At 48.9% G+C, this 25961-nt stretch overlaps 1 protein-coding gene across 4 annotated transcripts; it reads left to right on the plus strand.

Moving 5' to 3' along the window:
- The first annotated feature begins 10858 nt into the window (after positions 1-10858).
- Positions 10859-23420, plus strand: MFSD2A (MFSD2 lysolipid transporter A, lysophospholipid). Of its 4 annotated transcripts, none has more exons than XM_008151181.3 (14): positions 10859-11043; positions 12510-12641; positions 14306-14430; positions 17737-17860; positions 17980-18058; positions 18433-18590; positions 19048-19138; positions 19247-19368; positions 19571-19654; positions 20274-20357; positions 20448-20560; positions 21268-21411; positions 21501-21677; positions 22962-23420. In XM_008151181.3, exons 1-14 carry the CDS (start codon positions 10951-10953, stop codon positions 23023-23025), a joined length of 1590 nt encoding a protein of 529 aa, XP_008149403.1. In that variant the 5' UTR covers positions 10859-10950; the 3' UTR covers positions 23026-23420. The 4 variants fall into 4 exon arrangements, with proteins under 4 accessions (XP_008149403.1, XP_008149404.1, XP_054577607.1 ...); XM_008151182.3 differs by having other exon boundaries at positions 12513-12641; XM_054721632.1 differs by lacking the exon at positions 21501-21677.
- The last annotated feature ends 2541 nt before the right edge of the window (positions 23421-25961 follow it).

A 25961-nucleotide genomic window follows, 5' to 3' on the forward strand; every position in this document is an offset into this window, starting at 1 on the left:
ACCTTCACTTTGGCCCTTTCTGCCACGAGGGAGCCAAACTGAGCTCCAGAAGAGGAGTGGGGTGAGGGGAGAAGCTCAATAATTTGCTGCTTTCCCTTCTGTGACCACCTACTCCTACCCAACATAGTAAGCTCAGAGCCTGGAGTTCAGAGGGCAGAGACCACAGCTTACCACCTAAGGTTTAGAACCCAGCCAAGCCCAGCTCCAAAGATCAGCCCAGGGCCTAGAACCTAGAGCCCAAACAAGCCCAGCTCTGGTCCAAAATCCAGCTCAGAATCCAGAACTAAATCCAGCTCAGAATCCAGACTGCAGAGCCCGGAGCACAACTCCGTCCAGGACCAATACCAGCCAGAGCCAAAAACCAGGGCTTAGAATTTAGAACAGCTGAGAACCCAAAGCCAGAAGGCCCAAAGCTCAGAGCCTAGAATTCAGGCCAAAGTTAAAGCCAAGATCTAGACCCCAGAGCAGTCCGACTTCAGTTTAGAATCTATCCAGCCCAAAGCCTACAACCCAGCACAGACCCATCTTAGCTCTAGAACCTAAAGTCCAGCCTAATAATTAGGGTGGTCTAGAGCCCCACCACACCCAGCCCAGAGCCTAGCAGATCCTCGGTGCTCCTTTTAGGGGCAGCCCCAAAGGGAGAAATCAAGGCTGCAAACTGAGGAGGAGGAATTCCAGATCTCTACCTTACTTCTGGCTGGAGGTGAAAAGGAACTGATTATTTGTGTGTATGACAGGGGGAGTGTTCTGTGGTCCTTCTAGCCCTGGTCTGGAAGGTCCATCCTGGGGATTCAGCTAGCAGGCAAAACATGGGCCACCCCTCAGAATCCCACTGTTGTTGACTTGCTATGTGACCTTGAACAAGCCCTTTCCTTTCTCTGGTATCACTTCTCCTAGAAAGGAAATCAGGAAGTGCTTTATTTAGACCCATAGATTGGGAAAACATAGAGGAAGGAGTTATTACAAATAGCCCTTTCATTCATTTAGTCTTTCATTCATCAAACATTTATTGAACACATATAATAGGTAAACTTTAAGCAGGGGGTGAAATGGTCAGGTTTGTGGGTTTGTTTTTTTTAATTTGTCTGTTGTTGGGAATTGGATCAGAGGGGACCAGTTAAGGCAGTGGTTGGCAAACTCATTAGTCAACAGAGCCAAATATCAACAGCACAATGATTGAAATTTCTTTTGAGAGCCAAATTTTTTAAACTTAAATTTCTTCTAATGCCACTTCTTCAAAATAGACTCGCCCAGGCCGTGGTATTTTGTGGAAGAGCCACACTCAAGGGGCCAAAGAGCCGCAGTTTGCCGACCATGGAGTTAGGGCATTGCTGCAACAGTCCAAGAGAAATGGGATGAGGGTCTGAGGATCATAGTAATGGCAGTGTTAACTTTATAAAGTGACATGTAGTCACCTTAATCCTCTGCTCAGAATCTTTTCATGCCCCCTTGCCTAGGCCCCCTCCGCGCCCCCATCTTCCCTTCCCCCCCCCCCACCTCCCGCTATCTTCAGGATGAGGATGCAAGGCCTCCTTCCATCTTCTCAGCCTTAGGGCTTACCAATTTCCCATCCAGCAAATGTCCAGAGAGTCCAAGCTGCTAAGTGTTTCTGTACTCACCATCCTTCATCACATTTCCAGGTCTGTGGTGTTCCCTTTGCCTGGCACACCCTTCCATGTCTTAGGCCAGTGATGGCGAACCTATGACACGCGTGTCAGCACTGACACGTGTAGCCATTTCTGATGACACGCGGTCGCTGAGGCGGCCGCATGCCGAGGATGAAACATTTGCTGCTCCTGAGGATGAAACATTTGCGAAATAATGTTTTTTCCTCAAAGTGACACACTACCCGATTTATGCTCAGTTTTTTGGCGAAGTTGGACACACCAAGCTCAAAAGGTTGCCCATCACTGTCTTAGGCCTTCTTACTTACCCTTCAGGGTTTAGTTCCATCATCGCCTCCTCAGTGAAGACTTCCCAGACTTTCACCCCTCAAGCAAAACCTAGTATTCTCAAGTCTGTGCACTCAGATCTCCATTAGGTCTTTGTTACATTACTTTTAACTTTTTTTAAAAATTCTATTTACATTACTTTTTTAAAAAAATATATATATTATTGATTTTTTACAGAGAGGAAGGGAGAGGGATAGAGAGCTAGAAACATCGATGAGAGAGAAACATCGACCAGCTGCCTCCTGCACACCCCCCACCGGGGATGTGCCTGCAACCAATGTACATGCCCTTGACCGGAATCGAACCTGGGACCCTTCAGTCCACAGGCCGACGCTCTATCCACTGAGCCAAACCAGTTTCGGCTATTTACATTAGTTTTAACTTTTTCTGCTTATGTTTGTCACCACAATTCAAAGTTACTTCCTCAAAGATCACCCATGATTTATTCAATTCTGTGTTGCTGGGTGGGCCCAAGTAGGCTAGGGAACACAACACCAAGGCAACACAACACACACCTTCTCCAAGTATCTTTTTCTTTTCTTTTTTTTAAAGGCCCTAGCTGGTGTGGCTCAGTTTGTTGAACATCATCCCATATACCAAGAGGTGGCAGGTTGGCTTCCTGGTTGGGGGACATGTCTGGTTGTGGGCTTAATCCCCAGTAGAGGACCGATGTTTCTCTCTCTCATCAATGTTTCTCTCTCCCTCTCCCTTCCTCTCTCTCTGAAAATCAATAAAAACATATTTAAAAACAAACAAACAAAAAACCTGAAACTATTTTTTTAAAAAGGTTCTCATGTTTCTTTTGAAAAAAATCCTCACCCAAGAATATGTTTTCTATTAATTTTACAGAGAGACGGTGAAAGAGAGAACCATTGATGTGAGAGAAATATTGATCAGTTGCCTCCCATCTACACCCTGACCTGGGATTGAACCTGAAACCTTTTGGTGTATAGAATGATGCTCCAACTAACTGAGCCACCCAGCCAGGGCAGGCCCTCATGTTTTAAGTTTTTAAACCCAGAACAGAAATGTGTTTTTCCATTGTCTATCTGTTGTTGTTGTTCTTATTTATTTCTTTTTCTTTATTTTCTTTTATTTATTTTTCATCACCATTTATTCCCCCTATACCCTCTTCTACCTCCACACTCCGCCCCCCCCCCCCCCGAAATCACCACACTGTTGTCTGTGTCTATGAGTTTTTCTCTCTCTTTTTTCTTTCAGTCTCTCCCTCCATCATTATCTGTTAATCAAAGGCATCTTGCCAATCAGAGGAAATGGATAAAGGAAAGAAAATTATCATTTGTTGAGATCCAACTGTAAGGTTTGTTTTGTACCCACAAATTGTCTCACCTGACCTTCAGGATAAAAATATGAGGCATTATTACAGATCAGATAAATGAGACTCAAAGAAGTTAAACGACCTGCCCTAAGTCACAGAGCTAACTAGGGACAGAAGTAGATTGAAACCCTGATGAGCCTGACTCTAAACTGCACTTGTTAAGGGCCCCAGCTATGCCATTATCTTTTGCTCCTAATCAGCATAGGATCACCACACAGTCTGAAGGTAGCCATCAAAAGCCGGAGGTTTCCACATGCCATAGTGAAAATGGAAGCAGCCATCACATGGTGCTGGGTTGTCCAACGTGCTTTTTGGGCATGTGGGGCGGGGTGGGGGTGGGGGTGACTTCTGGGCTTCCCAAGGCAGGTTTTGCTTCTGCCTTGCTGACCCGAGTCCAGCAAATCATGTAGTCTGAAAGACTCTTCCAGTTCTGAAAGGGTCTAGGCCAGGAGATCAAGGCCTAGATCAAGGCCTTCATGTGGTGGGAGCATGAGGAAAGCCAGGTCATACTCCTGCCAGCCAGGAAGGGAGAGGTATTGCTCAGGCTTCAGGCCCCACCCCTTCCTCTAAGGCCAGGCTGTGGCTCGTGCCCAGAGTACACCTCACCTGATCTTGTAAGGCTCCGGAGGCTATCGGTAGGTTGGTCCAACCCCTGAGGCTCCCTCACAGCTGTGCCAGGGCCTCAGCTGACCTACCCAGCTTCTTCCATTCCATCATTCTTAGGTCTTCTCAGCACTCAGAGTTTTCTTGGCAAGTGGGATTGTTTCTCTCTTCTGGGAAGACCTTGACCTTGGGGGAATCCAGGATGAGAAGATGCAGGGCACTGGTTGGTGGGGGCAAGGGAGGGCCACCAGGTGTCCCAAGTGTCGGTGTAAGAAACGCTCAAACCTGTAGAGAATTCTTAAGAGTCTATTTGAGCCAAACTGACAACATGTGCTGGGGAACAAGATCTCAAATATTCCAGAGAACAACAGTTTTGCAACTTCTTATATGCATTTGAAATTAAGGAGGGGATGTCAGGAAGATTGAAGAAAGCAATGTGCGGATTGGATTTAGAGGATAGTTAACAGTGCCTTCTTAAGAATGGTTATGTCTTTAAGGGGTGTTACTGCTAATATCTCGAAGGTATGTTCATCTATCAGGGGTGAGGAACCTTTTTTCTGCCAAGAGCCATTTGGATATTTATAACATCATTCACCAGCCATACAACATTATCAAGTTAAAAATTAGCCTGATATATTTGGTCAAACATTTAATTAACTGACCTCACCCTTAATGCCTTGGCATGGCCAGACCAAATGATTTCTTAGGCCTTAAATGGCCCTTGGGCCAATGTTCCCCACCCTGGAAGATGCACAAGAATAATGGACAGAGCTTGCTTAAGGCAAAGATAAACCTTTCCATTTATTTATTTATTTATTTATTTATTTATTTATTTATTTATTGAGAGAGAGAGAGAGAGAGAGAGAGAGATGAGAAACATCAGTTGCCTCCCTTATGGACCCTGACCAGGGATCAAACCCACAACTTAGGTATGTGCCCTTACCAGGAATCAAATCGAACCCTCAACCTTTTGGTGTACAGGACAATGCTCCAACCAACTGAACTACCTGGCCAGGGTGGCAAAGATAAATCTTTTTAAAATATATATATAGTTTTATTGATTTCAGAAAGGAGGGGAGAGGGAGAGAGAAATAGAAACATCAATTATGAGAGAAAATCATTGATTGGCTACCTCCTGCATGCCCCACACTGGGGATTAAGCCTGCAACCCAGGCATGTGCCCTGATCAGGAATTGAACGGTGACCTCCTGGTTCATGGGTCGCCACACAACTACTGAGCCACACAGGCCAGGCAAGATAAACCTTTTAGTAGAAAGTCAGATGCCTAGGCACTGGTTAGTGTGGCTCAGTTGGTTGAGGGTCGGCCTGTGCCCCGAAAGGTCACCAGTTCAATTTCCAGTCAGGTCACATGGCCAGGTTGTGGGTTCAGTCCATAAGGGAGGCAATCCACCAATGTTTCTCTCTCTCATTGATAGTTCGCGCGCGCGCTCTCGCTCTCTAAAAAGAAAATCAATAAAAAAAAAATATATTTTTTTAAAAAAGGAAAATAAAACTTATATGCCTAGGACATGGTCCATCATGACTTGCCTAGTTAGGAACCTGTGAGGTGACTTTCAGTTGAACCCTTTTATTTCATCCACACAAGGAATGTCTGGGAACTCTTCATGCCTCTCCTCCCCCCCGCCCCCCGACAACTGAGGCTCAGAAGCCAGACTCATCACCCAGCCCATTCCTGAAGCCCAGGATAGGGGGCGTCTCTCTGGAGTGGTCTATAGCTTTGTGGGATCACAGATCAGCCTTGAGACTTCTGCCCCACAATTGCACAACCAACATCCAGGCAGGAACTGGCAGCCTCAGGTGACTTCAAGAGTCCTCAACTAATTTTTCCCCAAAGAACCTCTCTTGGGATCCTCAGGAGTCCCTCCTTCCTACTTTCCGTCTGCCCCCACCCTCACCCCGAACAAACAAAGGGACTAATTGGGAACAGGCTGAAGTATTCCCAACACCAAACTGTTCCAGGAAGCTCTTGTTCCAGGGCCTTCCCAGCCGGTGCCTCTTCAACCTGGCCATTCCCTGGGCTCAGGCCTTAGAGCACCATTAGGCAGGACGTAAACTTACCAGTGGTTATTGAACCAAGTATTGTTAGGGCATGGGCTGGGCTCCTTTTCTCCAGAAGTCAGGGTGGTAGGTCTGCTAGTTAGGGACTGAAAAGGTCTTACCATTAGATAACAGATCAGTGTTGCCAAGATATACTACTTGGCAACACTGGCATCTGACAACACCTTCACTTAGCAACAATCTCCTAGCACCAACACCTCAACAGCTCTACCTGACAATCCTGCCTAGAAGCATTCCGGTCTGCTAAAAATACCACCTTGAGTCCCTGACATAAAGCTAGTCCCTAGCCATTCATATCAAAATTTCTCCCTTCTGACTTAAGTGGTCTTACTTGATGAGGTTTTGCTCAGCGTACTAATAATGATAATGATAATAATAAACCCTTTTAAGTGCTTTCTATATGGCAAGCCCTGTTCTAGGCACCCCACTTAATCCTCGTGACAACCCTATGAGGTACAATTATTATCCCCATTTGGCAGGTGGGAAAGTGAGGATCAAAGAGATTCACTAATTTGCCCACGAGTAAACTGTAATGGTAGAGACAGGCTATGAAGCCCGGTAATCTGTCTTCTGGGATCTTTGCACTTAACTTGGCTGCTCTGTTTACCAAGAAGCTCAGCGGACCTGGGGAATTCCCCAAAAGGCCTTCAAGGGAGTGTTCTGGGGCGTTGAAGAAGCCCTCCAGGCTCGGCATGGTGCCCTGTGAGGGCACAGGTAGGTGGAGAGCAACCAGGAGAGCACTGACGTTCATTTGCCTTAGGTCCTGAGGCTGGGCTAGATCCAGAAAGGGTTAGAGGGTGTTCCCACTACAGAGCAGGGAGCTGCTGGTCTGCTCCTCAGGGAGAAGCCCTTGTCCTCACTGCTGTCCTAGGTAGAACATTGCTATGAAGAATGGGCCCAGGTCTCTGCTCCAGGCTCCTGAGGTTAATATGGTTGGAGAGGTTACCTTCTGTCCATTGTGGACTGGAGCCTCACCAAAGCCCCAGGCCTGGTGGTGTGGGGGTAGGAGGGTAGGAGGGAGAGTGGCAAGAGGCCCAATGGAGACACATGGTCAGGACTGTATTCGTCTGGAGGACAACATCTCTAAGTGACAAATTCATTGACAGAAAAAGATGCCTGATTCTGGGGTTATAAAATTAGTTCCTGCTTCCCCTCTCTGAGTTTCAGGTTCATCATGTTAAATAGGGGTAACAACTACTCTCTTCAGTGGTGTTATAAGGAGTAAATGAGATTGTGTGAATAACAGGTGCTTTCCTAGTGCTTGCTCAGCACACAGTGGGTGTTCAATAACCGGGAACTGTTGGATTAGCAGTTAATGGTAAATGAGTGTCTGTAGAGATGTGTTATGGGGCTCTCTCCAGACCAACAGTATGCATGGTGGAGGTGAAGTCCCAAGGAACAGCCTAGATCTAAACTTAGAGAGGGAGAGCCCTTGCTGGTGTGGCTCAGTTGGTTGAGTGTTGTCCCATGCAACAAGAGGTCACTGGTTGGATACCTCGTCAGGGCACATGCCTAGGTTTCCGGCTCCATCCCCAGTAGGGAGCATGCAGGAGGCAGCCAATCGATGTTTCTCTCTCTCCCTCTCTCTAAAATCAATAAAAACATGTTTTAAAAACTAAACTTAGAGAGGGAGAGTAAACAGTGGGCAATAGAACCCACATTCACAACAATTTTGGTGAAAACACAATACCATATACAGATGATGTATTATAGAATTGTACACCTGATATCTGTATAATTGTATTAAACAATGTCACCTCAATAAATTCAATAAAAATGAAAAATGGGGTTTTATCTAAAAAAAACACACCATATAGACAAAAATTATCAACAACAAAAACCTACAAAATTTTGACAAGCTGGAATAAGCAAGATGACATTGTCCTTCTGTAGCTCCAAGACACTGCACAAAGCAGAGGCAGGGGAAGAGACCTCACTTGACCCCCAGCTCCAGTGAAAAGGATCTGAATGATTTAGTTGACCACAACCTGATGGGAACTAATCATGGGAGAGAAAGACTCCAAGCCCAGCAGCCTTAGGCTGCATTAACAATGTGTCGATCCAGACTATGGGAAATAATGGGCCTATTGTGTTGGCTTGGTCAGGCCATATCTGGAATCTTGCATTGCTACACTGACAGACTGGAATCTGGCCAGGACTGGGACCAGCTCAGCCTCAGCTCCCAGGCACTTGTGCTAAGCACATCCTGTGCATTTTTGTTTGTTTGTTTGTTTGTTTGTTTGTTTCACACCAAAATAACCCTTTAAGATAGTCACTCTTTTTTAAAAATATATATATTTTATTGATTTTTTTTGCAGAGAGGAAGGGAGAGGAATAGAGAGTTTGAAGCATCGATGAGAGAGAAACATCGATCAACTGCCTCTTGCACACTCCCCACTGGGTATGTGCCCACAACCAAGGTACATGCCCTTGACTGGAATTGAACCTGGGACCCTTCAGTCCGCAGGCCGACACTCTATTCACTGAGCCAAACCGGTTAGGAAAGATAGTCACTCTTTAAAAAAAAAAAATCTTTATTGATTTCAGAAAGAAAGAGAGAGATAGAAACATCAATGATGAAAGAGAATCATTGATAGGCTGCCTCCTGCAAGATCGGGGATTGAGCCTACAACTGGAGCATATGCCCTGATCATGGGATCGAACCGTGATCTTCTGATTCATAGGTCGACACTCAACCACTGAGCCACCACAGCTGGGCCAGATAGTCACTCTGTTGTTGTTAATTCTCACCCGAGGATATTTTTCCATTGATCTTTTAAAGAGAGTGGAAGAGAGAGGGAAAGACAGAAACATCGATGTGAGAGAAACACATTGATTGGTTGCCTCCTGCATGTGCCCAGACTAGGGCCTGGACTGGGGATGAGCCTGCAACCATGGTACGTGCCTTTGACCAGAATCAAAACCAGAACCCTTTGGTCAGCAGGCTATCCACTGAGTCAAACCGGCTCAGGCCAAACAGTCACTCTTAATATCCCTACTTTATATACAGGAAGGTTAGCTGGGTTGCCCAGAATCAATCACACAGCTAGTAAATGGAGGAGCCTGGGGCTTCTCCAAATGGGCTTCTCTTGTACTTGTACCTGGGGAAGGCTGAACATGTATCATTGAACATATGTTTATTTTATTTTATTTATTATTTTATTTTATTTATTTTATTTTATTTTATTTATTTTATTTTATTTTAATTTACATACTAGAGGCCTGATGCACAAAATTCGTGCAAGAATGGGCCTTCCTTCCCCTGCTGCTGGCACTGGCTTCCCTCTAGCACCTGGAACCCAGGCTTCTCTTGCAGCCCCAGCTTTGTCCAGAAGGTCGTCTGGAAGTACATCTGGTCTAATTAGCATATTATGCTTTTATTATTCTAGATATTTTTATTAATTTCAGAGGGGAAGGCAGAGGGAGAGAGAGAAGCATCAATGATGAGAGGGAAACATTTTTTTTTGATAAATCTTTATTGTTCAGATTATTATAATTGTTTCTCCATCCCACCCCCCCCCGCCCCATATCTCCCCTCCTCCCAGTTCCCACCCTTCCCTCTGCCCTTACCTCCCCCTTCGCTATCTTTATCCATAGGTGTATGATATTATCCAGTCTCTTCCCATACCCGCCCCCCCCAGAGGGAAACATTGATTGGCTTTTTTACTGCATGCCTCCTACTGGGGATGGAATTAGAAACTGTGCCCTGACTAGAATTGAACGGTGACCTGGTTCTTAGGTCGAAGCTCAACCATTGAGCCAGGGCACCACCAGCCTCTTGAGTGTCTGCCTGGGATGATGTTGGCACAACTGACCAAGAGGTGTCAGAAAGGCTGTTATTTGGCATCTACGTGTGGTCTCTGTGCTAGACTAATGTCTTCTCATCTTCTTTCCAGGACCAGATTGATGACTCAGTACTCTCTTTTTCAAACCTTTCTTGAATTGTTTCAACCCAGAGTGCCATGGTAGCTTTGTGTCTCGCAGGGCTTCTTGTTGGGGAGACACATGCGATCTTCTGGTAATGTTTGCCAGAGGGACGGAGCAGGGCTGGAAAGAGGGAAGACTTTGGGACGGGACAAAATCTTTCCAGCCTGGTTCCCCCACATGTGTGTCTCCCTTTCTTCAACTGTAAAATGGAGATAATAATAGTACCACCCTCATTTGGTGATTGTGAGGGCTGAATGAGATCATGGTGAGCATCTAGGAAGCTCTCCATAAAAGGCTGCTCTTATCATCACGTGTAGCAGCGGCTGTGGTCCCGGCTCCTCTCCACAACTTGTGAGTTCCGTGACGGCAGGCAGGCGAGCGTTGCCTCATCTTTCTCCCCCATCTCTGAGGGCCCCAAAGATGTCAATGGCAGGAAGAGGAAATGGGGAATGAAAGAGGGGCATCGGTAAGGAAATGCCAGGGCTACATCCTCCAGGTTTGGAGGAGAGGGAGACTCAAGTGACTCCAGATTTTAAAGGGGGTTCTGGAAAAAAATATAAAGAGGCTTCTGAGTCCCTACCTTTCTCAGACTTGGGGGTCATGGAGTGCAGGCTGAACTCAGGGAAAACTTATTCTGGGAGACCACGGACAGGTCACACTCAGCCTCGGACTTCAGTTTCCTGGTGAGTGTCAGGTGGCTCTCCCCGCCTTCACCCGGTGGTGAGGTTCGGGCTTCAGAACGTGGCTCAAAAGAATGAGAGCCTCCCGGGTGGTTGGGAAGGCGGGGGGGCCGGCGGGCGAGCGGATTGGCTGGAGGCGGGGCAGCAGGGCTCCGGGATTGGCCGGATCCGAGAGGGCGGGGCCAACCTTTAAGAGGTGCGAGGGGGAGTGTAAGGGAGTGTGCACCCGCGTCTGCCGCCCGCCTGCCGGCTTACTCTTGCGCGGCGACTGTGGCGGCGGCGGTTACTACCCGAGCCCGAACGGAGCAGAGGCCGGCGGGGCAGAAGAGCATCCCGGCGTCCCGACACCAGGCGGCGTGGCCCGCGGGTCATGGCCAAAGGAGAGGGTGCCGAGAGCGGCTCCGCAACGGGGCTGCTGCCTACAAGCATCCTCCAAGTTGGTGAACGCCAGGCCCAGGAGAAGGTGAGAACCTGGCATCCGGGTGGAGGGCGAGGGGCGGTGTGTGTGTGTGTGTGTGTGTGTGTGTGTGGCGCGCGGCGCGCGCACGTGCGCAGGCTGATGGGGGTATCGTAGGGTAAGCCTGATTCTGGGATACCTTGGGCTACCGGGGGACTGGCGGCATCAGGGGCGGGAGGGAGCCTGGAGGTGCCCTGGAGGCCGGGAGTGAGGAAGTACTTTGTAAACCCCTGCACCCCTTTTGCTCACCCTCCCTCCGCATCTCTATGGAGCGCGCCGGCCAACAGCTCCACGAGGCGCCGGGCTCTGCCTGGCTGTTTTTCGTTCTTCTGTGACTTGCGGCTTAGAAGCCAAAAAGATTCTAGAAGCCAGAGAGACCCCAGAAAAATGGAAAAGTCCTCCTGGTTCCCCATCTCTAACCCCCTACTCCCCACCCCCACATGCCTACGTTTTCGCCTCAACTCTGTGGGGGCCGCTCAAGTTCATTCACAAGAACAGGGACTCCGCTCTTAAAGGAGCCGCATTCTTGAGGCGTTTTGTGTGAGTGTGGGTGTAGGGGCTCATGCCTGTGCTTTGTGCGTCTTGACCTTGGGCACCATCCCCAGCTCTCTGGACATAATGAAGGACCGAATGAAATCAGGTAGCCCCAGGGAGGGTTCCCGAGTAATAGATTTCTGCCTGGGAGGTGATTGCCTTTTACTTTTAGTTTTAACTGATCCTTGAAAGGAGCCCGGGCAAGCAATTAAGCTGCTGCCATATATGAGTAATCTCTACTTTTCCCTGGGCAACCTCAACCTCCCTGGTGCCCCACCCAGAGAGAACCCAGCCCTGCACCCAGAGGCTTTTCCTCCCCTCTCCAAGGTCCCCTAGGAGCTGAGGAAGGGCAGGGCAGCTCCTGGGTTTGCCTGAAGCTCTGGCTGCCCACAGGGGCCAGGGATGCTCTGGGACAGATGGAAAGAACAGCTGTGCCTGCAGCCAGCTGGGCTGGGCCCCTACAACTCTCTAGAGCCCTCACCCTGTAGGCAGGTGGGTCCTGGCCTCTGAACCAGGGCAGGAGCTGGGGCTGGGCTTTGGCAGCTCTCGTCAGCAAGAGGATTTTCAGGTTGTGGCAGTTGGTGCTGGGTGGGGACAGGTCCGCTGCTGGTGCATGTTCCTCTTCCAACCTGGAAAGGAGCATGACTGAGGCTCTGGGGGTAGTTTTTTAAGGATGGTGGGCTGATAAGAATCTGAGGGTGGGGTAGGTTGGGGTGGTTTAAGGGAAACTTCTTCAGTGTGGATTCCCCTTTTCCGGGTTCCTAAGAATAGAGAATACCTTTCTTTTCTTGTGGGAAGTGCTATCTAGCTGGGTGGGGATAGGGCAAGACAGATTTGTTCCTCCTGGCAGAATTGCCTGGAGGGATGGTTCTGTCTGGAATTTTCTAGGATGGGGGCTAGGATCTTGGGTCTCCTTTTATGCTTTTCTCTTCTCCCAGAAGGAACCAAAGAAGAAACAACAGTTGTCCATTTGCAACAAGCTTTGCTATGCAGTTGGGGGGGCCCCCTACCAGATGACGGGCTGTGCCCTGGGGTTCTTCCTACAGATCTACCTGTTGGATGTGGCTCAGGTGAGTGAACTGAGCATGCCAGGGTTCCTGCAGCATCCAAGGTTTTCCCCATCTGTGAAATGGGTCTGGGAATCCCTACTTTGCTGCCTGTCAGAGTCACACTGGATGAGAAATACGGCTTTGGGAAGTATCCAGAATGGGAGTCTATATGCCCCAGGAGTCATAGCTGGCAAAGTCAGGTAACTCCTCCTTGTCTGGCAAGAGCAACAGAGCCTGGAAGGGTAGGCGGTGGTATGAGGGAGAATGGAGCCTGCTGGTGACGCTGTTCTTAGAAGAGACTGGCACACCATGTCCCCAGCTGGACAGCAAGCAGTCAGCTGGCTTGGCTGTGGGGTTGGTAGATATTGCCAGGCATGTGGATGAGGTGCATCTCATTTTCACCTGAGGAGCAGAGGCATGCGGGGGGTTGGGGGAAGGCTCAAGTGCTGGGCTGAGTTAGGGTGCCCCAGTACATAGGGTCTTTGATTGGGAGGGTATTTAAGGTGAAGCTGGGTTCCTCTGTACTTCAAGAAGCTTTAGCCAAAAGCTTGGCATCCTGAGAATTCATCTTGTCTGAGAGAGTGGGAGGCTACACAACCACGGCTCAGGGCTCCCACTGGCCATCTTTTTTATGTAGTATCTGACTTTGCAAGCAGGGCATCTTAATTGTATGCATTGATATTTTGGGAACACTGCGCACCAGAAAGGACAAACGGCAGCATTCAACAGCTAGTTTTCAAGCAACTTTCATGGGTTGGGTCCTGAGTGGGGTGCAAATATGAGGAACCTGCAGCTAAACTGTAAAACTGGGTTGTATGTTAAAGCTGGAAGTCTGATAGGGAGACTGCCATGGGGGAGAGGCCAGAAGTTTCCCAGCTTCCTGGAGCAAAAGCAATAGTAGGGTCTTTTCTTTTTAAATATGTTTTTATTGATTTTAGAGAGGAAGGAAGGGAGAGAGAAAGAGAAACATCAATGTAAGAGTGTAACATTGGTCAGCTGCCTCCTGCACAAGATCGAGCCCACAATCTGGGCATGTGCCCTGACTGGGAATTGAACCGGCAACTTTGGGATACCACTCAACCAGCTGAGCCACACCAGCCGGGGCACAATAGTAGGGACTTGATGGGTGAGGGAGAGACCATAGAAGCTGTCTATTCAGGCAGAGATGATTTGGGGGAGGGAATAGCTTAAATGGGTAGTAATAGGCCACTTTTAAAAAGCATTTATAGGTTTCTTTTTCCACGTCCAAGATAGAGCTTGAACCATAAGGTAGGGATCATAACTCCCATTACATAAATGGGAAAATTGAGATCTACTGTGGTCCTATCCAGCAAATGCTAACTCTGGTATCAGGTGGCTGGGGGATCAGGGATGTGAAAGGGAGACAAGGAAATGATTCTGGGTTCATTCTAATTGATGGGAGTGTTTTCAAGGGCAGTGAAGGGGAGGATGTACGGGAACAGATCTGGGAAAGTTTCTAAGGAGGCACACAGTGCTATAGCTATCAGAATTGTTACTGTCCTTATTAACAAGGCAAGTGAAGGTGCTTAAGGCCTGAGTGAGAGCAGCACAGTCTGCCAAGGGCCCGGCTGAGGAGGGGAGGGAGCCCCCGCTTTTGCCTACCAGTGAAAGCTGAGGTAGGTAGAAGGATGAAGGGGTCATTTTTTGCTTGTTCCCCATTCCAGGTGGACCCATTCTCTGCCTCTATCATCCTATTTGTGGGCCGAGCTTGGGATGCCTTCACAGACCCCCTGGTGGGCTTCTGCATTAGCAAATCCTCCTGGACCCGTCTGGGCCGGCTTATGCCCTGGTGAGTAGAAGAGGTTTCTTCAAGATGGCAGAAGGCAGGGCGTCGGCATGTCTACTATCCTTCAGTTTTTCCATGTGCTTTGTCACAAGCTGAGGGGTGAGGAGAAGGAATGACGCAAAAACCCGAGTGTCGAAATGACAGCTGAGGTCAGCTACCCCAGGCATGGGCCCTGGATGCCATGCCAGCTCATCTCCAGGCTGGCCAAATCGTTAGATTGAGCAACCTCCCCCTGCCCAAACCCTATTGCTTCCCAAGTTCCATTCCCTTCAATGAAACTGGAATTCTAATTTTTCCCACTCAGTCACTTCCCATAGTAGGACAGGTAGTACTGCATAGTGGTTGACAGGTTATACTCTGGAGCCAGCCTGACTTATTTTGAATACCAGCTTCACCACTTACAGCTGTGCAACTTAGAAAGTCACTTAACATCTCTGAGTCTCAAGCTTCTTCATTTGTAAAATGGGGACAATAATATGCCTATCCCATAGGGTTGTTGTAAGAATTTTAAATGTTTTTCTTAATTTTATTTATAAGTAAAGTACTTAGAACCGTGCCTGGCACATGATATCTAATTTGGCAATCTTTCAGAATGACTCCTAGTGGGGCAAGACCGAGAATGGGATATAAGACCCATAACCTCTGGCCCTTTGGTACAAAACCTACAGTACTCGGCCTCGGGCTATCTGGCAAGGTAGGAGGGGTGCTACAGATCAGACAGCAAAGGGAGACACATAGGACCTGGGAGCTGGCTGGAGCTTTGGTTCCCTCCAGGACATCCTGCTGCTGCTGGTGGTGGTGTGGGGGGGATATTTCCTTTCATCTCTAGCCCATCCATGCTCAAGTGGGCGCCTTCCTGCCCCTGGGGCGCCCATACCTGGTCTCCGGCCTTCAGCCTTCAAAGCTCTTCCCATAGCCCCCGCCTCTCCCCCACAGCTTCCTTTCCCACGAGCCCCCCTCCCACTACAATCCTGCCAGTCCCTGGCTAAGGCCCAGGCTGGGGCCTTTGATCCAGACTTGAGGGCCAGGGGGGTAGGACAGCCTGCCTTACCTGGGCAGCCTGCTCAGGGATCCCTACGGCCTGGAGCCGCACACCCCTGAAGCTACTGTACCCGCCTCCCTGGGAGCAGAGGCGGCGGGAGGCGGGGCTCCACTGCCACATCGCCTCATGAGGCCCAGCCAATGGGAGGCCGCCCCTCTCGCCAGCCCAATAGGCAGCAGTCCAGGCCGGGTTACTCCCAGTCACATTCAGTTCCTCATCAGCTGCTGGCGAGGAGAGGATGGAGTGTTTGACGAAAGCGGACGCCCTTGTTCCCTGAGAAGACACGTGGATCTGGGAGGGGTGAAGGAGGGCAGGGAGGGAGAACAGCGGAGGCCCCGGGCAGGTGTGGCAGCAGCGTGGTGAGGTTGCTGAGGCCCTTCAGGCTGGTTTCTGTTTTAGGACATGTCCTCACCTGTGTGGGTGATACCTCTGGAGTGGTACTGCCACCCTTGTCTGAGGGCACACGGGACCACTCATGGGCTGAAGGACTGCCTGGTAGTATAGGTGACCTTCTCCCCGTCCATGCCACAGTTGGCACCTGGGACCTGACATCCCTTCTGTCAGTACAGGAAGGGGCTGGGCCTTTCTGAGTTTTGAGCCATGTGGCCCATTCTCCTCCCAGGCTTCAGACCAGATCTGCCCTCAGCTACCATTTAAATCCCCCTTTCAGACCAGGAAGACTGACAGATAGTTTCCCGGGGGTTCCCAAGGCTGCCCCCCTGAGAGGCAGGGTGTCAGCAGCGTCACAGGGGGAGGCTGAGATACAGCACGGCTGGACCTGAGGCCTGACTCCCAGCCCATACAGCTCCCTGGCCATACTCTTCCCTTTTAGTTTTCCTGGTGTGATAATCACAGCAAACACTTACTGTATCCCAAGCTCTAGTCTACATTTTAATGCCAACTTATTTAAGTCTCAAAACGACTTCAACCCTAAGATATAGAACCAAGGTCCTTACCCGGTGTCCTGGTGTCCCATTTCCTCTCTAATCTCACCCCCTAATTGCATGGTCCATGCACACTCCACTCCAGCCTCACTGGCCTCCTTGCTAGTCCTCATACCTGCCTGGCACAATTCCCGCCTGAGGATGTTTGCACTAACTGTTCCCCTGGCCTGATACACTCTTGCCTCAGACATCTGCAAGGCCAACTCCCTTCTCTCAGTCAAGTCTTGGCACAGATGTCACCTTCTCAAAGAAGGCTACCTTGTCTACTAGTTGTGACTTGCACCCCCATACTCCTAATTCCCATTTAGCCTGCTTTATTTCTTTAACCCATAGCAGTTAATCACAATTTATTTATTTTTATTATTTTTTAAAATCCCTACCAAAGGATATTTTTCCATTGATTTTTAGGGAGAATGGAAGAGAGAGGGAAAGACAGAGAGAAACATCGATGTGAGAGAAACACATTGATTGGTTGCCTCCTGCACAAGCCCCAACCAGGGCCCAGGCCAGGGAGGAGCCTGCAACCAAGGTACGTGCCCTTGACCAGGATCCTTCAGTCCGAAGGCCGACACTTTATCCACTGAGCCAAACCAGCTAGGGCTTAATCAACTTTTAATATGTTTATATGACTTTTTTGTGGTAAAATATATATACCACAATTAACCATTTTAACTTTGTTGTTGTTAATCCTCATCCCCCCCCATTTATTTATTTATTTATTTATTTATTTATTTTTTTTAATTTTTTTTCTCCACTGATTTTTAGAGAGAGTGGAAGGAGTGGGAGAGACAGAGAGAAAGAAAAGAAACATCGATGTGAGAAAGAGACATCGATTGGTTGCTTCCCTCACACGCCCGACTGGGGGCCTCCGGGATGGAGCCTGCAACCAAGGTGCATGCCCTTGACCAGAAGCGAACCCTCAACCCTTTAGTCTACGGGCTGACGCTCTAACCACTGAGAAAACTGGCTAGGGTTTAACAATTTTTAAGTGTGCAATTTAGTGGCATTGAGCATAATTCTCACTGTTGTGTGACTTACTACCATCCATCTAAGCTGAAACGCTATACCATTAAACAGTAACTCCCCATTCCTCTCCCTAACCCCTGGCAACTACCATTCTTTTTGTCTCTGTGAATTTGACTACTCTAGTTATGTCATGTAAGTAGAATATACAGCATTTGTCCTTTGTGTCTGGCTTATTTCAGTTAACATAATGTCTTCAAGGTTCATCTGTATTGTAGCATGTGTCAGAATTTCATTCCTTCTTAAGGCTGAATAACATACATATTATATGTGTATAATATATATCCTCCCCTCCCTCAGGATCATCTTCTCCACTCCCCTGGCCATCATTGCCTACTTCCTCATATGGTTCGTGCCTGACTTCCCACAGGGCCAGATCCTATGGCACCTGCTTTTCTATTGCCTCTTTGAGACACTAGTCACGGTGAGTGTGGGCACCTCCCCTGGATGTGAGGGCAGTCCCTGGGGCCTCTAGGGTTGGTGCCCAAAGCCACAGCTGTCTGTCCATCGTCTGACTGGCCGAGGGCCTCTCTTCCATGCCAGTGTTTCCACGTTCCCTACTCAGCTCTCACCATGTTCATCAGCACAGAACAGAGTGAGCGGGATTCGGCCACTGCTTACCGTAAGTCTCTCCCTAATTCCCCGTTCCACCTACTAGGAACCCTGAATCCCCTGTTCCTTGACCCTCCTGCCACATTCCTTCCTTTGTTGGGAATGGATATGAAACTGTCTTAAAAATAACTCAATCCCCTTATAGCTCTGGTGAGACCAGACTCTAGTCTAGACCAGAGGCAGAGACTAGTCAGAGGTCACACAGAGCAAAGACATGGGGTTAGGCCAAGGTACCATCTGCCCCCCTTCTCCCCCCATAGCCATCCTACTTGGAGCTGCTACCATGATCTGGGGCTAGAATTCAGCTTCTACTCATCTGAACTTCCTTCCTTGGGGCCCACAACCCATGGGTCCCCTCCAAAGAACCTTCTTTTCACTGCTTAGGGATGACTGTGGAGGTCCTGGGCACAGTGCTGGGCACAGCGATCCAAGGGCAAATCGTAGGCCAAGCAAATACGCCTTGTCTTGAGGACCCCAAAGATCCAGCAGTGGCCATGGAAGATGCCAATCATACACACAGCACCACCTCACTCAGAGAAACGGTGAGGCCCCTGTCAGGGCAGGGGTTTGGGGAGATGAGGAGCAATGGGGTGGTTTGCAATCATCCTCAAAATAGTAATAGCTAGTGTTGCTAAATATTGGGCATTTGATATACAAACTATTAATATGGCCACTTTGTAGATAAGGAATCTGAAGCATAGAGAGGCTAAATAATTTGTCCAGGGTGTGAGAGTTAGTGAGTTGCAGAAACTAGATTTGGGGAGAGTTGACTGTGGGTTCTCGGCCTCCATAGCCGGGCTTCTTCAAATTTTGTTCTGCTGGACTTTTCCAGCAGAACAGCCTTGGGAAACAGCAATAGGCCCAGGATGACTTTTCCATTTCACAGATGAAGTCAGTGAGGCCCAGAGTAGAAGGGCTGGTCCAAAGTCATTGAGTGGAGCTGCTGAGTTGAGATGAGACCAGACTGACTGTTTATGTTGCTTTTATCCCCCTTTATAGAAAAATGCATACCTGCTGGCAGCAGGGGCCATATCCTCCATCTATGTCATCTGTGCTATCATCCTGGTCCTGGGCGTGAGGGAGCAGAGAGGTGAGAAGCCGTGAGGGGGGTGGGGTACAGGCTTTGTCCCTCTGCCTGGGCCTCAGGCTTTGGGAGGAGCCTCTGCTCTCTTTCCTTACCTTTCCCTCTGATCCCCAGAACCCTATGAGACTCAGCAGGCTGAGCCAATGCCCTTCTTTCGGGGCCTCCGACTGGTCATGAGCCATGGCCCATATATTAAGCTTATTGCTGGCTTCCTCTTCACCTCCCTGGCTTTCATGGTGAGTGGGGGATCTGACATGTTCAGCCTAGAGGGGGGAGGAGGTGAGCTGAGGACTCAGGATGTGACAAGCCTGAGAGACAGGTGGAGTGAGGGGTGGGGGTAAGCAGAGATCCCTGGAGCATAGGGAATGTCTTGGAGAGGCCCAGCCCCAATATCACGTGTTTCCTTGTGCTTCCCCGCTCCCTTGCCCTGTCTCCCAGCTGGTGGAGGGGAACTTCGCCTTGTTTTGCACCTACACCTTGGGCTTCCGAAACGAATTCCAGAATCTGCTCCTGGCCATCATGGTGAGTGTGGGGCCCCAAGGGTGGGTAGGCAGCCTGGGCTGAAGTGGCATAGATTGAAAGATGGTTCTTTGGAGAGTCAGAGGATATTTCTGAGGCTGACCCAAGGTCTTAAAAGGGTGAGGGAGGGTTCTCAAAATAATTTGGTTGGATCTGACCTATAATTGCTTAGATAGGAACGTGAAAAAGTTTGGGTACATGTATGAAATCACTATTTTGTACCCTTAAACTATAATACAACGTTGCGTGTCAATTATATCTCAATAACATGGGATGGGGGAGGGAAGAAAGAGTTTGGAGTTAAATGGGACAACACTGGCCATCTTTTTTATGTAGTACAAAACTCCTTGCTTGGAGTTAAGTGTCCAAGCAAGAGCAAAGAGGTAGAGGCCAGGAACTTTGGAACTTGGGCTCAGTGTGCTCAGAAAAGGCAGGAGATGAGGTTGGAACCTATTCTCAGCCCCTTTGGGAGCCATCACAGGGGCCTGTCAGCTTCCTCACTGCTCAGATGAAGTCATCTGGCTGATCTCAGGCAGGGCTGGGAGTACCTTTGGGGTCCTGGGAAGGGCAGGAGGGGTTCCATAGCTCTAACCCACTTCCCTCACCCCTTTTACATCTACAGCTCTCGGCCACATTCACCATTCCCTTCTGGCAGTGGTTTCTAACCCGGTTTGGCAAGAAGACGGCTGTATACATTGGGATCTCAGTGAGTGGGACTGAAGGGGGAAGTGCCTGCGCTGGTGGTTGCTGGTGGGAGCCTCCCAGCTGACTCATCTTCCTGTACCCCCTTCCCTAGTCGGCAGTGCCATTTCTCATCCTGGTGGCCCTCATAGAGAGTAACCTGATTGTCACGTATGTGGTAGCTGTGGCAGCCGGCATCAGTGTAGCTGCTGCCTTCTTACTACCCTGGTAAGTATATAGGCCCACCTGGGTATGTTTCCCAGTTCCCCACCCCCCACTTCTAAAGCTCCTTTGGGAGAATTCTGTGAGGGCGTCTCTTCTCAAAGGCCAGTCTGTGGGTCCAGGTTGCGGGTGTGGGGCAGGTCTTCCCATACAGTTATACGGGTTGTAAACTGGTATTGCGAGGTGGTTTAGAGCATTGGCCTGCCCACCAAAGGGTCCGGGGGTCGATTCCAGGTCAAGGGCACACACCTGGGTTGCAGGTTCGATTCCTACCCTGGTCAGGGCACATGTGGGAGGCAACCAATTGATGTGTCTCTCACACATCGATGTTTGTCTCCCCGCTTCTCCCCCTCTGCACCTTCCCCCACCCCCTGCCTCCTCTCTCTCAAAAAAATCAATAGTAAAATTATCCTCAGGTGAGGATTTAGAAAAAAAAAAAAAAGAACACCTAATCAGACTGAGAAATGGGGGCTTAAGTCTAGTCTGCATGCTACTTGTCCAGTGGAGCACCTGGTGGGGCTAGCTCACCATAGGGAGGAAAGGGCCTTCTTAATCACATGAAGTTGCCATCTCCTCACTGAGCTGTGTCCATGGGGCTGCAAACTCCCAGAGGGCCACCTCTTCTCACTGACACAGAGAGGTACCGGATGGGCTAGTAGGGACCTGGGGTTGCTAGGTGGGTGGGTCCTCATGGCTGTCACTACTCTGAACAGGTCCATGCTGCCCGATGTCATTGACGACTTCCACTTGAAGCAGCCCCATTCCCATGGAACTGAGCCCATCTTCTTCTCCTTCTATGTCTTCTTCACCAAGTTCGCCTCCGGCGTCTCACTGGGCATCTCTACCCTCAGTCTTGAGTGAGTAGGGTGGGGGCCTGGGACAGTGCTGACAGGTACAGGCCCCGGCATCCCATCCTCACCACTTGCCTTCCCACTGGGTCCCACAGCTTTGCCGGGTACCAGACCCGTGGCTGCTCCCAGCCAGCGCCTGTCAGGTTTACATTGAAGATGCTGGTGACAATGGCTCCCATAGTCCTCATCCTGCTAGGCCTGCTGCTCTTTGAGCTGTACCCCATTGATGAGGAGAAGCGGCGGCAGAACAAGAAGGCCCTCCAGGCTCTGAGGTGAGAGAGGAAGGGGACAGGGAGGGGAGGAGGGGCACCATCCAGACTAAGTCCTCAGTTCATGCCTCCTGTGTCCATGTCCAGACTTCCACACACCTTCCCTTGACAGCTCCTCCTCCACCCCTTCTCTGCCAATTTATAATTGCTCCAGCTGATATTTCTTAAACATATAGTTCATGCCAAGTGGTTTTACACTTATTTATTCATTCAACAAATGCTTATTGGAAGCCTACTATGTGGCAGGCATTGCTTTAGTGAATGAAACAAAAATCCCTGCCCTCGCCCAGCCAGCGTGGCTCAATGGTTGAGCATTGACCTATGAACCAGAGGTCACGGTTCGATTCCTGGTCAGGGCATGCCCAGGTTATGGGTTCGATCTCCAGTGTGGGGCATGCAGGAGGCAGCCGATCAATGATTCTCTCTCATCACTGATGTTTCTATCTCTCTCTCTCCCTCTCTGAAATCAATAAAAATATACTATATTCTTTTAAAATCCCTGCCCTCAAGGAGTTTGTTTTAGAGAATGTGCATTCATGACCTTCTATAGTCCTCCAACAACCCTAGGTGTCACAAAGCGCTATGATTCCCACTCTGCAGATGAAGAAACTCAGGCTTAACCAGGAAGAGTGACTGGCCCAGCTGATAAAGGGTAGAGCCGGGTTTGAGGCCTGGAGTTCTGACTCCACACCATGTACTTTTCATGGCATTCCTGGCATGTAGGACCTCAGGTGTGGCCTGAGCCCTGCCTTTTGGGAGACCAAAGGGCAGGGTGGAGTGAGTCATGCCAGCCCATCAGCCAGCCTGTCAGAGCATACTCCTTGGGCTTGTAAAGTCTTGTGGGTAGCAAGAACAGTGATTAGACCAACCAGCAGTTTCTGGGCTGAGAGAGGGAGTACTTTTTTTTTTTAATTTATTTTAAAATCCTTACCTGAGAACATGATTGGAGAGAGGGGTGGGGGGAGAAAAGGAGGGAGAAGGAGAGAGAGAGACGTGAAAGAGAAACATCGATCAGTTGCCTTCCATAAGTGCCCTGACCATAGAGCCTACAATCCAGGAACCGAGGTATGTGCCCTAACCAGGAATCGAACTGGCAACCTTTTGGTGCACAGGATGACACTCAACCAACTAAGCCACTCCCGCCAGGCAAGAGACAGGGAGTGTTTTAGACTTGCCCGACAGCTGGCTAAGATTGCAGGGCAAAAGATTATGAAAGGAAGGAGGCAGGTTGGGGGCAGGGAAGGGGTAAGGATGGTTCCTCTAACCTGTCTTCTCTGGCTCTTGCAGGGAAGAGGCTAGCAGCTCAGGCTGCTCTGATACAGACTCTACAGAGTTGGCTAGCATCCTCTAGGATCCGCTGTGTTGCCTGAAGTCACCAAGCACAAGGCCTGAGTCACCAGGTCACACGAGGAATCTGGGCCTGCTCACTCAACCGCTGGTCTCCAGGTGCCAGGAAGGGAGCCAAAGACTTGAGAGTATGTGGCCCAGGACACCTCCAATGCCCACCTTGGGCAGTCTATTCATACAGCCACCTGCCTCTCCTCTCCCCGCCCATGGGGCTGAGCCCTGGGGCTGCTACTGTGAATATGCCAAGGACTGATGGGGTCTAGCCCAGGACACTAATGTAGAAACATTTTATACGGACACTAATTAATAACTTAATGACTGTGTATATAGCAATGTGTGTGTATGTATATGTCTGTGAGCTATTAATGTTATTAATTTTCATAAAAGCTGAAAAATGGAGCACTATGTTTCTGTCTTTGTCCTTCACCACTGAGGCCTTCTGTGCCAAAATTCAGATAGTGAGGAGCACTGAGCCAAACGGACCCTAGGTAGGGAGAATGAGTCTGGAGGTGTGATAACAGCATTAGCTAACATTTACTAAACACCTATCTATACCAGGCATAGTGTGGAGAGTTATTGTAAATATTTAATTTATTTATTTTTATTGATTTCAGAGAGTAAGGGAGAGGGACAGAGAGAAGCATCAATGATGAGAGAGAATCATTGATCGGCTGCCTCCTTGCATGCCCCACACTGGGCCCACAACCTGCGAATGTGCCCTGACGGGGAATTGAACCGTGATCTGGTTCATAAGTCGACGCTCAACCACTGAGTCACGGTGGCCAGGCATGGTGCGGAGTCTTTACATTCATTTTGTGGGTGTTCTCAATCCTGGAAACCATACTGCTACGTCAGAATTTGTCCCCATGTTATTTATTTTTTAAAAAGAACTTGATTGATTTTCGAGAGAGGAAGGGAGAGGGAGAGAGAAACATCAATCAGTTGCTTCCCACACATGCCCTGACGAGGGATGCAACTACCAACACAGCCACACCAGCCAGGGCTGGACTTGCACCCATTTAAAAGATGAGGAGCCCTGGCAGGTGTTTCTCAGTGGTTAGAGTGTTGGCCAGCACACCAAGGAGCTGTAGGTTTGATTCTCTGCCCCTGTTGGGGTGCGTGTAGGAGGCAACTTATCCATGTGTCTCTCTTACATCGATGTTTCTCCCCTTCCACTTACTAAAAAAATAAAATCAAGGGGGTGGAGGGAAAGATGAGGAAACTGAGCTCCAGTGTTGAGAGGGACTTGGCTAACATCACATAGCCAAGAGGACCTTACTGGAATTCCATCTTAGGTCTGTGAGACTCCAATGCGTTCACCACCAACCTCTGCTCCCCTTGTCAGATAAGGACTGATCTACTGTCAGATAGTAGCTCTGCCCAGACCCACACTGGGTGTTTTGCATACTGTGTAGGCCTGAGTATGTGGGCCTGGCTGTGCTGGGGCAGGTTCTGTGTGATGGTCCATGTGGGGTCCTAGAGACCTGTGGTTCTTCACAATTGTACCTGACTGGGTATACATTGAGTGGCCAGATTATGATGATCTCTGGATGCATAATAATCTGGCCACTCAATATATATTAGAAGCCTGGTGCATAAATTCGTGCATGGCTGGGATCCGGCCAGCCTGGTCAAGGGGAGGGGACATGGGCGGTTGGCTGGCCTGCCTGCTGGTCGAACTCCTGGTCGAGGGGATAATTTGCATATTAGCCTTTTATTATATAGGATATACACTGAGTGGCCAGATTATTATGCGTTCAGAGATCATAATAATCTGGCCACTCAGTGTATGTGTGTCAGTTGAAGAGGGGTCTCACTGGTGTGCAGATGAAAACCACCTCTGGCAGGGAACACAGTGGCAGTGGGTGGGAGATCGAAGGCCTAGTTTGTAGCATTTGCCTATTTCCATGGTGTAAATACTCCCACTATTACCAGTTTCTAGTTCTACTATCTTGCAAAATTCCTGAAAATTTAACAGTTAGCTCTTGCAAATAGGCAGGAGCCTGCCATAGCACATCACTGGGTTTTATACTTAGACTTGGGTGTAGGGATCCGTTTTTTGCTAATGAAGTTCTGCCAAGCCACTTATAAATTTATAAAGTGATACTAACAGGCACTTAATAAAGATCAGTTCAATTAGTGAATGATAACCACCAAGTCCTGTCTTTTTTTTTCTATGTTTTTTAAAATGTAAAATTTTAAATAAAATGTAAAATTTTTGTTGTTGATACTATTGCATATATTTTCCATCCCCCCCCCCCGCACCCTTTTTCCCACCTCCACCCAGACCCTGCCCCCCACCCACCCCTTCGCCCTCACCACACTATTGTCTGTATCCATGGACTATGCATATATGTTCTTTAATCCTTTCATAAGTCCTGTGGGTTTTTTTAATTGTTTTTAATTTCCTAAAGGTACTCATGCTTGCTTCTTTCCCATGCCTACAATTATTAGATGTTATCTTCTCTTCTTTCCCATCCCTACAATTATTTATCAGAAGATTAAAACCAGCATTCTCACTGATCTGTCTTTGATCTGATCTCATATTCCTCCTACAAACAACCCAAGATAACCTAGTAGCTCTCCTGTTTAGAAACTCTCCTGTGAGTCCCTGTTGCCTTTAGGAGGAAGTTTGAGAACCCCTCCAGCCTCACCAGCCCCAGATCTAGATATAAGCCCTTTTTGCAGGCCACCTGACCAGCCCTGGAATATGCCTCTGGCCTCTGGTCCCCCTGGCAGACATTGGCCCAATGTGTCTTGGTTTCAGCATGCTTCTCTGAAGTCATTTCTGACCCCCTACCCTTAGGGGCAGCTCTGAAATTTCCATGCTCACTTCATTGTGGTCTCCCACATGAGTCCAGGGCCAGGCATAGTGGGTTGGGGCTTGTGGAGCTACATAAACATGAGCTATGATAAGAGGGGTTTGTGAGCCAGGCCCAA

This window comes from Eptesicus fuscus, chromosome 9 (genome assembly GCF_027574615.1).
Source record: "Eptesicus fuscus isolate TK198812 chromosome 9, DD_ASM_mEF_20220401, whole genome shotgun sequence".
In the NCBI taxonomy this organism is placed as follows: Eukaryota; Metazoa; Chordata; class Mammalia; order Chiroptera; family Vespertilionidae; genus Eptesicus; species Eptesicus fuscus.